We start from the raw sequence: 12,603 nt of genomic DNA, 5'->3' as shown, positions 1-12,603 counted from the left end.
ACAAACGTTTTGTTTTGTTTCGTAATGTTTATAAGCGTTTGGTTTCAATCGCTAAAATGGAGAAACGTTTGGTGTTGTTTTGGTAATGTTTATAAACGTTTGGATTTATTTTGTAAAGTTTTAAACGTTTGATTTTGTTCCGAAACATTTGTAAACGTTTAGCTTAAATCGCTAAAAAGGTGAAATGTTTGGTTTTGTTTCGTAACGTTTGGATTAAATCGCTAAAAAGGTGAAATGTTTGGATTTGTTTCGAAACGTTTGTAAACGTTTGGCTAAAATTTCTAAAAAGGTGAAACATTTGGATTTGTTTTGTAATGTTTGTAAATGTATTGCTTAAATCGCTAAAAAGGTGAAACGTTTGGTTTTGTTTCATAACGTTTGTAAACGTTTGGCTTAAATCGCTAAAAAGATGAGACGTTTGGTTTTGTTTTGTAATGTTTTGATTTGTTTCGTAAAGTTTGATTCGTAACGTCTTAAACATTTGGTTTTGTTTCGTTACGTTTGGCTTAAATCGCTAAAAAGGTGAAACGTTTGCTTTTGTTTCATAACGTTTGTAAACGTTTGGCTTAAATCACTAAAAAGGTGAAACGTTTAGTTTTGTTTCGTAACATTTGTAAACATTTCGATTTGTTTCGTAATGTTTGTTTCGTAATGTTTTAAACGTTTGGTTTTGTATCGTAACATTTGTAAACGTTCGGCTTAAATCGCTAAAAAGGTGAAACGTTTCGTTTTGTTTCGTAATTTTTGTAAACGTTTGGCTTAAGTGGCTGAAAAGGGGAAACATTTGGATTTGTTTCGTAACGTTTGTAAACGTTAGGGTTCAATCGATAAAAAGGTGAAATGTTTGGATTTGTTTCGTAGCGTTTGTTAACGTTTGGCTTAAATCGCTAAAAATGGGAAACGTTTGGTTTTGTTCCGTAACGTTAGTAAACGTTTGGCTTAAATTGCTAAAAAGGTAAAACGCTTGGATTTATTTTGTAACATTTGTAAACGTTTGGCTTAAATCGCTAAAAAGGTGAAACGTTTGGTTTTGTTTCGTAGGGGTTTTAAATGTTTGGCTTAAATTACTATAAAGGTGAAACGCTTGGATTTGTTTCGTAACGTTTGTAAACGTTTGGCTTTGTTTCGTAACGTTTTAAACGTTTGGATTTGGTTCGAAATGTTAGGATTTTTTTAGTAACATTTGTAAACGCTTGGCTTCAATCATTCAAAAAGTGAAATGTTTGGATTTGTTTCGTAACGTTTGTACTCGTTTGACTTAGCTAATAATTTGAAACATTTGGATTTGTTTCATAACCGTTGTAAACGTTTGGCTTAAATCGCTAAAGAGGTGAAACATTTCGATTTTTTCGTAACGTTTGTAAACATTTGGCTTAGCTAAAAAGGTGAAACATTTGGATTTGTTTCATAACGTTTGTAAACGTTCGGCTTAAATTGCTAAAAAGGTGAAACGCTTGGATTTGTTTCGTAACGTTTGTAAACGTTTGGCTTAAATTGCTAAAAAGGTGAAACTCTTGGTTTTGTTTCGAAACGTTTGTTAACGTTTCGTAACGTTAGAAAAGTTTGGTTTTATTTCGTAACGTTTGTAAACATTTGGCTTAAATCGCTAAAAAGGGGAAAAGTTTGGATTTGATTCGTAATGTTTATAAACGTTTGGCTTAAATCGCTAAAAAGATGAAACGTTTGCATTTGTCTTCTAATGTTTGTAAACGTTTGGCTTATATCGCTAAAAAGGGGAAACGTTTGCATTTGTTTCGCAATGTTTGTAAACTTTTGGCTTAAATCGCTAAAAAGGTGAAACATTTGCATTTGTTTCGTAACGTTTGTAAACGTTTGGCTTTAATCTCTAAAAAGGTGAAATGTGTGGATTTGTTTCATAACGTTTGTAAACGTTTGACTTAAATTGCTAAAAAGGTGAAACGCTTGGATTTGTTTTGTAATGTTTGTAAGCGTTTGCATAAATTTCTAATAAAATGAAACGCTTGGATTTGTTTCGTAATGTTTGTAAACGTTTGGCTTAAATTGCTAAATAGGTGAAAAATTTGGATTTGTTTCGTAACCTTTGTAAACGTTTGGCTTAAATCGCTAAAATGGTGAAACGTTTGGATTTGTTTCCTACGTTTGTAAACGTTTGGCTTAAATTGCTAAAAAGGTGAAAAGTTTGGATTTGTTAACGTTTGTAAACGTTTGGCCTAAATTGCTAAAAAGGTGTGACGCTTGGATTTGTTTTGTAATGTTTATAAGCGTTTGTCATAAATTGCTAAAAAGGTAAAACGCATGTATTTGTTTCATAACCTTTGTAAATGTTTAGCTTAAATTTCTAAAAAGGTGAAACGGTTGGTTTTGTTTCGTAATGTTTGTAAACATTTGGCTTAAATATCTAAAAATGTGAAACGTTTGGATTTGTTTCGTAAAGTTTTTAATGTTTTGTTTTGTTTAGTAACGTTTGTAAATGTTTGGCTTAAATCGCTAAAAAGGCAAAACATTTGGATTTGTTTCGTAACATTTGTAAACGTTTGGCTTAAATCGCTAAAAAGATGAAACGTTTGGATTTGTTACCTAACGTTTGTAAACGTTTGGCTTAAATTGCCAAAAAGGTGAAACATTTAGATTTTTTTCGTAATGTTTGTAAATGTTTGGCTTAAATCGCTAAAAAGGTGAATCATTTGGATTTGTTTCGTATCGTTTGTAAACGTTTTGCTTGAATAGCTAAAAAGTGACACGTTTGGATTTGTTTCGTAACCTTTATAAATGTTTTGCTTAAATTGCTTAAAAGGTGAAAAGTTTGGATTTGTTTCATAGAGTTTATAAATGTCTGTCTTAAATCACTAAAAAGGGGAAACATTTGGATTTTTTTCGTACCGTTTGTCAACGTTTGGCTTAAATCGCTAAAAAGATGAAACATTTGGATTTTTTTCGTAACGTTTGTAAACTTTTGGCTTAAATTAAAAAGGTGGAACCGCTTGGATTTGTTTCAGATTTTTGTAAACGTTTGGCTTAAATTGCGAAAAAGGTGAAACACTTGGTTTTGTTTCGTAACGTTTGTAAACGTTTGGCTTAAATCACTAAAAAGGTGAAACATTTGGTTTGGTTTTGTAATGTTTGTAAACGTTCGGCTTAAATCGCTAAAAAGGTGAAACGTTTTGATTTGTTTCGTAACGTTTGTAAACGTCTAGCTTAATTTGCTAGAAAGGTTAAACGTTTGGATTTGTTTTGTAATGTTTTTTAAACGTTTGGCTTAAATTACTAAAAAGGTGAAATGCTTGGATTTGATTTGTAACGTTTGTAAACGTTTGGCTTAAATTGCTAAAAAGTTGAAACATTTGGATTTGTTTCAAAATCTTTATAAAAGTTTGGCTTAAATCGTTAAAAAGGTAAAACGTTTGGATTTGTTTTCGTAGCATTTGTAAACGTTTGGCTTAAATTGCTAAAAAGGTGAAACACTTGGATTTGTTTGGTAACGTTTTTAAACATTTGGCTTAAATTGCTAAATAGGTGAAATTCATTGATTTGTTTCGTAACGTTTGTAAACGTTTGGCTTACTTTGCTAAAAAGGTGAAACGTTTGAATTGGTTTTGTTGAGTTTGTAAATATTTGGCTTAAATCGCCAAAAAGGTGAAACATTTGGATTGTTTTTGTACCGTTTGTAAACGTTTGGCTTAAATTGCTAAATAGGTAAAATGCGTGGATTTGTTTCGTAACGTTTCTAATCGTTTTGCTTAAATTGCTAAAAAGGTGAAACGCTTGGATTTGTTTCGTAACGTTTATAAACGTTTGGCTTAAATTGCTAAAAAGGAGAAATGCTTGGATTTGTTTCGTTACATTTGTAAACGTTTGGCTTAAATTGCTAAAAAGGTCAAACGCTTGGTTTTTGTTTCGCAACGTTTGTAAACGTTTGCCTTAAATTGCTAAAGGTGAAACGTTTGGATTTGTTTCGTAACGTTTGTAAACGTTTGGCAAAAATCGCTAAAAAGGTGAAACGTTTAGCTTTGTTCTGTAACGTTTGGCTTAAATCGCTAAAGGTGAAACGTTTGGATTTGTTTCGAATCGCAAAAAATGTGAAACGTTTGGTTTTGTTTCGTATACTTTGTAAACGTTCGGCTTAAATCTCTAAAAAAGGTGAAACGGTTGGATTTGTTTCGTAATATTTGAAATGTTTGGATTTGTTGCGAAACGTTTGGATTTGTTTTGTATCGTTTGTAAACGTTTGGCTTTAATCACTAAAAAGGGGAAACGTTTGGATTTGTTTCGTAACGTTTGTAAACGTTTGGCTTAAATCACTAAAAATGTGAAACGTTTGGATTTGTTTCGTAACGTTTATAAACGTTTGGTTTTGTTTCGTAATGTTTATAAACGTTTGGCTTCAATCGCTAAAATGTTGAAACGTTTGCTGTTGTTTTGTAACGTTTGTAAACGTTTGGATTTGTTTTGTAAAGTTTTAAAAGTTTAATTTTATTTTGTAACATTTGTAAACGTTTTGCTTAAATCGCTAAAAAGGTGAAATGTTTGGTTTTGTTTCGTAACGTTTGGATTAAATCGCTAAAAAGGTGAAACGTTTGTATTTGTTTCAAAACTTTTGTAAACGTTTGGCTAAAATTGCTAAAAAGGTGAATCGTTTTGATTTGTTCTGTAACGTTTTAAACGTTTGTCTTAAATCGCTGAAGGTAAAACGTTTGGATTTGTTTCGAAACGTTTGGATTAAATCGCAAAAAAGGTGAAACGTTTGGTTTTTTTTCGTAACCTTTGTAAACATTCGGCTTAAATCGGTAAAAAGGTGAAACGGTTGGATTTGTTTCGTAACATTTTAAATGTTTGGGTTTGTTTCGAAACGTTCGGATTTGTTTTGTAACGTTTGTAAACGTTTGGCTTCAATCACTAAAAAGGAGAAACGTTTGGATTTGTTTCGTAACGTTTGTAAACGTTTTGCTTAAATCACTAAAAATGTAAAACGTTTGGATTTGTTTCGTAACGTTTATAAATGTTTGGTTTTGTTTCGTAATGTTTATAAACGTTTGACTTCAATCGCTAAAATGGGGAAACGTTTGGTGTTATTTTGAAACGTTTATAAAAGTTTGGATTTGTTTTGTAAAGTTTTAGACTTTTAATTTTATTTCGTATCATTTGTAAACGTTTAGCTTAAATCGCTAAAAAGGTGAAATTATTGGTTTTGTTTCGTAACGTTTTGATTAAATCGCTAAAAAGATGAAACGTTTGGATTTGTTTCGAAACGTTTGTAAACGTTTGGCTAAAATTGCTAAAAAGGGGAAACGTTTGGATTTGTTTCGTAACGTTTGTAAACGTATGGCTTAAATCGCTAAAAAGGTGAAACGATTGGTTTTGTTTCGTAACGTTTGTAAACGTTTGGCTTAAATCGCTAAAAAGGTGAGACGTTTGTGTCATGACCCATTTTCATGAATCGCAATCGGCTCTAGGGTATGTGTAATGTAGTACCAAAACCCGTAGCTAGCCTTTCATTTATCATATAAACACATAAACCTGCAGAAAACCAATGCTCAGGAGCAACCGAGACTTCAGCCTAAATCTAGCAGTTATAATATTCAACAGTTAATATAACATACTTATCCAATTCCGAGTCTAAAATAGATTTATCATAAACCAATGTAAATAATATAACATGCCAAAGCAATATAACCAGTCGAACCAAGCCGACAAAGTATATAATAATAATAAAGATGTCTGGTTACTACTGCGGTCTAATAATAAAACAGTTTTACAGTTTATCAAAAATAAATGAAACCTCCGAAGAAAAGTAAATGCGGAGATCACCAGACTCTCTCAGATCATAACCCAGGGAAAAATTGGGAAAACAACGGGGTCAGATATACTGAGATGAGTTAATACCACTATCTACATTTATTAAGTGGAAAACCTTTAAAACCGTTTAAAACATTTAATAATGATATTACGAATAATAGTTGGAACCCTAATCCACAATTCTAAATAATAAACATAATCCAATAGGTCTGGTCCCGAGAGCTGAGCTACACCGGGTTACCACTGACCACACTTTTACCATATCTAGAGTCCCGAGAGCTGTGCTACACCGAGTTACTCTATTTTGTCCCGAGAGCTATGCTCACACCGAGCTACCATATTACCATAAATACCATACCCAGATCATTACCGGTGCGCACACATTCCTAATGATGCCCATTAGGCAGCATGTTCCAACTAAGAGCCATAATATAAAAACAGTTCAAAATATACGTACAGTATATATATTTAATATTTAAAATAACAATTTACTTAATAAAGCGGTAAATAGTAAGTACAAACTCACTGCTTGCTAATCCACGTGATAACCGGCAAGCAACTAATCCTGATTCGCCCCTGAAGCACGAACAGTAAACGGGTCTAGACAAATAAAATAATTATTAAAAACAGACCCTAACTCTAGAGAGTACTAGACACCACATAGGACTAGCACAAATAACACGTCGGAATAAAACAATCCAGAACAACACAAAGATACCCAATAGGTAGAAACGCTCAATTAAGACAAGTCTATTGAGTTCTCGCTTTAAAATCCAATTTACAAATATTATTTAAAAATCTATAAATAATAATTAATTTCCAAATAGTGGGTTAGCCGAGTTACCAATAACTATCAAGCTAACCTCACTTGTCGGGTGACCCAAGTCTAACCCGGCCCAAATATTTTATCAAAAATATAAACCATAGTTTATAATCCCAAAATAATAATTTGATAAAATAACAATCATTAATTAAAACGGAACTCAATATCTTAAATAAATTGACCACTAATTACCGTCAATTACTTAACTAAAATTTGTTAAGAATAATTTAAAAGTTAAATTGTAATTTAGCCAAATTGGCATATCAAGCCAAAATTTAAAATGAATCATAATTACCCAAGTAATTATGCGAACATAAAATTTATTTATTATTTTCTGATTAAAATTATCAAACACTTTAAATAATAATCGAATTAACAATTTATAAATTAAAACGATCATTGAAGGTTCGGTTTTGACAACAATATTTAACCAATTAATAAAATCGGATTGACCATTAATTATTTTATTAAGTGTAGTTAATATGAACAAAGCAACCACCTCATTTCCATAATGATTCAATATCGACAAAAAGAACAAATTACCATCTTTGATTACTCAAAGTAAAAGCCAACCAAAGAAAAAATTAAGAGATATTAGCCATAATATTTGAAACAGTGGACAATTAAAAACCCAAAGTGGAATTATTAACCTTTCCCGCCAACATTAACCAAACAATAATATTCTAACTCTTAGCAGTAACCATATCACACATGAATACAAACCAAAATTCAAGTTAATCACTCAATAATCAAACTTCAAACTACATAACAATCCTATCGAAACCGAACCAAGGATAGGATTATAAATCAAACAATGTACTCCACTTCACAGTAACCATTTCAATTTATGAGATTTCATTATTGTATGGAATTATCAAAATTCCATATTCAAAGGCATAAGAAAGATTAACCATGCAACAACATTAACAAGAGGAGCTGAAACCATAACACATCATATAATATTTGAAAACAATCTACACAGTAACTAAATTTAGACTGCAAAATAACTATTCAATTCAAGATATCAAAGACAGCTAGACATGTTCTCAAGTAAAAACTAATCATTAAACAATTACTCCTAAACACAGAAGTAACAATATCAACGGAGACAACAGAATTCAACAAGAACAGCAACCACAACACGTATAGTAAACGGTGAACCGAACGACATAAAAACGAAGAGATTCAACGTACCAAATTGATATGTAATACGTAAGGATCGAAGAGGTTGTTGTATCGAGATGAAACGTCGAAAGATTTTTCAGATTAAAGCTAGAACAATGAAGTTATGAGTTAATAACCGGATGTGACGATATCGTATCGAAATAACAAATGAAACGATTTACATACCGAATCTCAAATGAATAGAAAAGGAATGGAGATTGAAGTGTTTTTGAGAGATTTTTAGCAAGGGAGTCGGCTAGGGTTCTATTGTTAACGAAGGAAAATAAATTAGGGTAAGAAACGTTTATAACTAGGGAAGGAAAAGAGTTGCAGAACACGGTGTATATTAGGAAGTAAAAATATACAATCTTCAAGTATGAGCTCTGCACACTATTGCTTGGCCAACTCAACATTTTCATGGGCCAAATATATGCAACATGGGCTTTAGGTTTAATATTGTACTTGCTTATTATTCTTATTTATTATTATTATTATTATTATTATTATTATTATTATTACACAACAAGTACGCCGGAACGTAAAAACAAACACGGGGTATTACAGTTTGGTTTTTTTTTTCAAAATGTTTGGATTTGTTTCGTAAAGTTTGTTTCGTAACGTCATAAACATTTGATTTTGTTTCGTAACGTTTGGCTTAGATCGCTAAAAAGGGGAAATGTTTGGTTTTGTTTCATAACGTTTGTAAACGTTTGGCTTAAATCAATGAAAAGGTGAAACATTTAGTATTGTTTCGTAACGTTTGTAAACGTATCGATTTGTTTCGTAATGCTTGTTTCGTAATGTTTGAAACGGTTGGTTTTGTATCGTAACATTTGTAAATGTTCGGTGTAAATCGCTAAAAAGGTGAAACGTTTTGTTTTTTTCGTAATTTTTGTAAACGTTTGGCTTAAATGGCTAAAAAGGGGAAACGTTTGGATTTGTTTGGTAACGTTTGTGAACGTTTGGGTTCAATCGCTAAAAAGGTGAAATGTTGGATTTGTTTCGTAGCGTTTGGCTTAAATCGCTAAAAATGTGAAACGGTTGGTTTTGTTCCGTAACTGTTGGTCCAGATGGCTTCTCAAGAGGGGGGGGGGGGTGAATTGAGAATTAAAAACTTTGATAAAAATAACTTATAAAAATATTCGAAAGCTAATGCAAGTATGATTAAAGCTAAACTGGAAATAAACAGATAAGCAGTAAACGAAGAACACTGAATTTTTATAGTGGTTCTGCAACTGCATACATCCACTCCCCAAGCAATACTTCTTGGGAATTCCACTATCCAGTTTCTTTTACGGGCAAGAAACAACAGCCTTGAAATACAGAGCTAAACACTACCCGTTCTAGTCTGATTTCCCAACCACTGGTTTTACCAAGATCCAGAAAACTTAAACCCAGTAAACTTATCACCTAGGTGTTTACAAAAACCTTTAACCAAAACTGTTTATGCAAAAATAACTCGTTGAATACAAATCAACCTATTAAGTAAACCGAGTTAAGTAAAGCATTAAATAATGAAGCTCAGATTTAAAACCAAAAAGTAAAAAGCATCTTTTAGCAAAACATTAAAACCTCCATTGAAAAGCTTTGAAAAGATTGTTTACTCAGAAATCTTGCTTAAGGAGAAAGGTGAGGAAGATGGTCTATTTATAGAAAACCTTTTCTCCAAAAAGCCCTCAGATATTTTCAAAGATTCCTTTAAAGATTTGCCACCTATCCAGTTTCTAGAAGCAATAGGAAAGAGAAAATGATTGCTTGTGAAGAAACCGTTGCACCAGAAAACAAGAGAATGTTTTTATTCTTTGTGTGTGCATGTGACTGAAAAGGACATTTTGATGATGTCACAATCTTTAAAACCGTTTTGATCAAAAGAGAATCAAAAACATTTTCTAGAGCTTCAGAATTTTAATGACTTTATTTAGCCCATTTACCTTTACAGATAAATCTATAAACTCTTGAGGCCCATTGTACTTGATGATCCAGACTTGTTCATACTTTGTTCTTTCTTGATCTTTGACTGTTCTTCTGCTTCCAGAATTAGCTTGAGCCTGGTTCTGCATTTACTCAAGTTCCACTGAATACTCCACATTAGCCTTACTTCTTTAAAGTTTATGTTATATCAAAAATAGGGGTAACCTTTAGCCAACAATCTCCCCCTTTTTGATAATGACAAAACTTTGAACAAGTAGAATGATTTAAGAGACAAGGAGTAAATCACAGTATGAATGAATGAGATGCAGATTTTCGAAAACTAGTTTGATCTCTGCTCAAATTAGCTCCCCCTGAATTTGTGCTAAACTAATTTTCAAGAGTTTCTTTAACTTCTTTCTAAAAAACGACTGCACGAAGACTCTTAATCAAATTATCTTGATAGAAGCAAAAAGTGGATAAGATCAGTTAGAATACATAAGACTTATAGCAGAAACAGCCATACTGAAAAGATAATGTAGAAAATTCTGCAAGCAAATGGCATTCATATATATAAGAGCAAGAAAGAAAAAGCACAAGTATTTACTCCCCCTTTTTGTCAGACATCAAAAAGAGTAAGGGGAATAAACAAAATAGCATGGATAGGAAAATAAAATGAAGCATAAGCTATCTTAGCAAAACATAAAGAGCATAGTTTTAAGGGAAGATAAAAAGTGCTAAAAATCTAGAAGCAGCTAGATTAATCTTTTAACACAGCAGGTTTGTCCTTGGAACCTATTTCACCAGGTGAGATCTTTGCGGTTTCAAACTTGGTGGATGAACGGGTGGCTCTTTTAGAAACAGAAGGGGGAATGCTGGACTGAACAGCTTTTGAGATAGGAGAATCAATGTTCAAAGGCTCAGTAGTTTCTGGATCAGCTCCAGAGATACTTCTAACCACATCAGTACCTTTTGATTCCTTCTCAACTTGCTTTAATGGAGATAAGGCAGGGATAGGAGCAGTTGGAATCATCAAGTTCAGAAGCTCCTTTTTCATCTCAGTGAGCCATAAATCCAAGCTTTCCCTTGCAGCTCTATCAAACATCTGAAATTTGTCAGCTAGGAGAGCTCTAGCTTTAGCTTCAGATGTGTCCATATTAGCCTCAGTGGAAGCAGCTTCAACAGTCTTCTTAGTTTTGCTAGTCTCTCCTTTTGTGTTGTCCCCCAAAGTTGTCTGCTCAAAGTCCTTCTTTGTTTCAATGTCTGCTTCCTCTGTATTTTTCCCAGTTTCCATAATGGCATCAATGTTGTAACTTGGAAGCTCCTGTGAGGGAGTTTTTGAATCCTTCTTCCTGTGAGCAGTTTCTTTTGGAACACCATGCTTGGTTAACACAATTTTTCTTCGGATTGGAAGCTTTGGAATTCGAGTACTAGTTGCCTTGATCTGGATGGCTTGATTCCTTTTCTTTTGAAGAGCTTCTTGCAGAGTCTCCATGTCTTCTGAGTCAGTCTTCTCTGAATTGATAGAGTCAGAAACCTCCAAAGCCAAATCTTTGCCTTTTGCAGATTCAAAAATCTCTTTTTCTGAGGATTCTGCTTCTTCTTCTGAGTCCTCCTTTTCCTCAGAGCTAACCGCTTTCTCAGATGCCTCTTCTGATTTTTCCTTTTCCTCAGTCTTATCTTCACCACTTGCCAGCTCTTCATCATCCACAAACTGAGTTGTTTCAATTTCTTTGGACTCCTTAAATTTCTTTGTTTTTGACACAAAGCCTTGACCTATAACATCTGACTCCTTCAAAGCAGTAGAGACTGCCTTTGACAAGTTTACACCAATATGATCAAACAACACAGTTAACAACATAGCATAGGGCATACCTTTAGATTTTGAAGAGTTGGTGAGCAAGTTCATGATCAAGTAACAAAGGTTGAACTTCCTTTTCTTAACAATGTGCCACATCAAACACAGCTCAATACTACTCACATAATCAAGAGAGCCTGACTTTGGGGCAATGAAAGCAGTAATGAACTTGTGTAATACCCGAAAGTTTGTACTTAGAGATGCTGAAGAAACATCTAAAAGCCCAGCTCTTTTTCCTTCACAGATTTCCTTTTTGAATTGATCCTCCTGAAAGTCTGAAGCTTTCTTGATCTCACTCTTCTTGGCTATTTTAGCTCCTCTGTTTGGTATTCCAAAAGCTTCTGAAAGAACATCAAGAGTGATGGTAAAGCTTTTACCTTTGAGAGTCACCTTAAAGCTGTCTTCTTTTCCCACAGAGAGTGTAGAGAAGAATTCTTTCACCAACAGAACATACATCACCTCTTTGATCTTTAGAAAGCTTAACCATCCTTGAACTTCGAACCATTCTCTGAAAGGCATGTCCTTTTTCCCAAAAAATTTCCAATCTATAAACTTTGGCCGGATCAAAGTGTTGACAGCCATTCCTCCTTCTTCCTTCAACCCTTTGCTTTTGACTGAACTAGCTCCTTCAGTTTTTGCCTTTTTCGAAGTGGGAGTCTTTGAGGTAGACCCATCAGACTCAATGACAGCAGCCCTTTTCCTTCCTTTAATAACCATTGCAGTCGGTTGAGAGAAGATGCAAGAATCAAGTGAGACCGATGTGTTGAGGAGTAACTCTAAGGGATTTGAACTTTAGAAATAAATCAGTCAAGTGATTTTCTTTTTAAAGAAGAAACCAAAGGTGGTTCCTTTTTGAATTTTGAAGAGCTGATCCTGTGGAGATTGCGTGTTATCAAGGATATTCACAATAAAGGGAGATCTTTCCACGTGGCAGAGATAGGAGGCAAGGACATATTACCGTTTTAAAGAGAAGTCTAGAAGCTAAAGATCCGTTAGAAACAGTTTTATCCCTTTTTACCAGCATGCTTCGAAATTTGAAAAGATAACTTATGATAATTTATTTTTCAAATTTCTG

At 33.3% G+C, this 12,603-nt stretch overlaps 1 protein-coding gene across 1 annotated transcript; it reads right to left on the bottom strand.

Moving 5' to 3' along the window:
* Positions 1-10,430: 10,430 nt before the first annotated feature.
* On the bottom strand, positions 10,431-12,245 carry LOC126668030 (uncharacterized). The gene has a single exon (XM_050361230.1). It carries the CDS (start codon positions 12,243-12,245, stop codon positions 10,431-10,433), a length of 1,815 nt encoding a protein of 604 aa, XP_050217187.1.
* Between the last annotated feature and the right edge of the window lie 358 nt (positions 12,246-12,603).

This window comes from Mercurialis annua, linkage group LG1-X, assembly GCF_937616625.2.
Source record: "Mercurialis annua linkage group LG1-X, ddMerAnnu1.2, whole genome shotgun sequence".
Classification (NCBI taxonomy): domain Eukaryota; kingdom Viridiplantae; phylum Streptophyta; class Magnoliopsida; order Malpighiales; family Euphorbiaceae; genus Mercurialis; species Mercurialis annua.
This window is presented reverse-complemented; position numbering and strand designations above follow the sequence as displayed.

What these genes read in the sequence shown, in the direction of transcription:
- LOC126668030 (XM_050361230.1), bottom strand. Translation starts at nt 12,245, where the DNA reads ATGGTTATTAAAGGAAGGAAAAGGGCTGCTGTCATTGAGTCTGATGGG.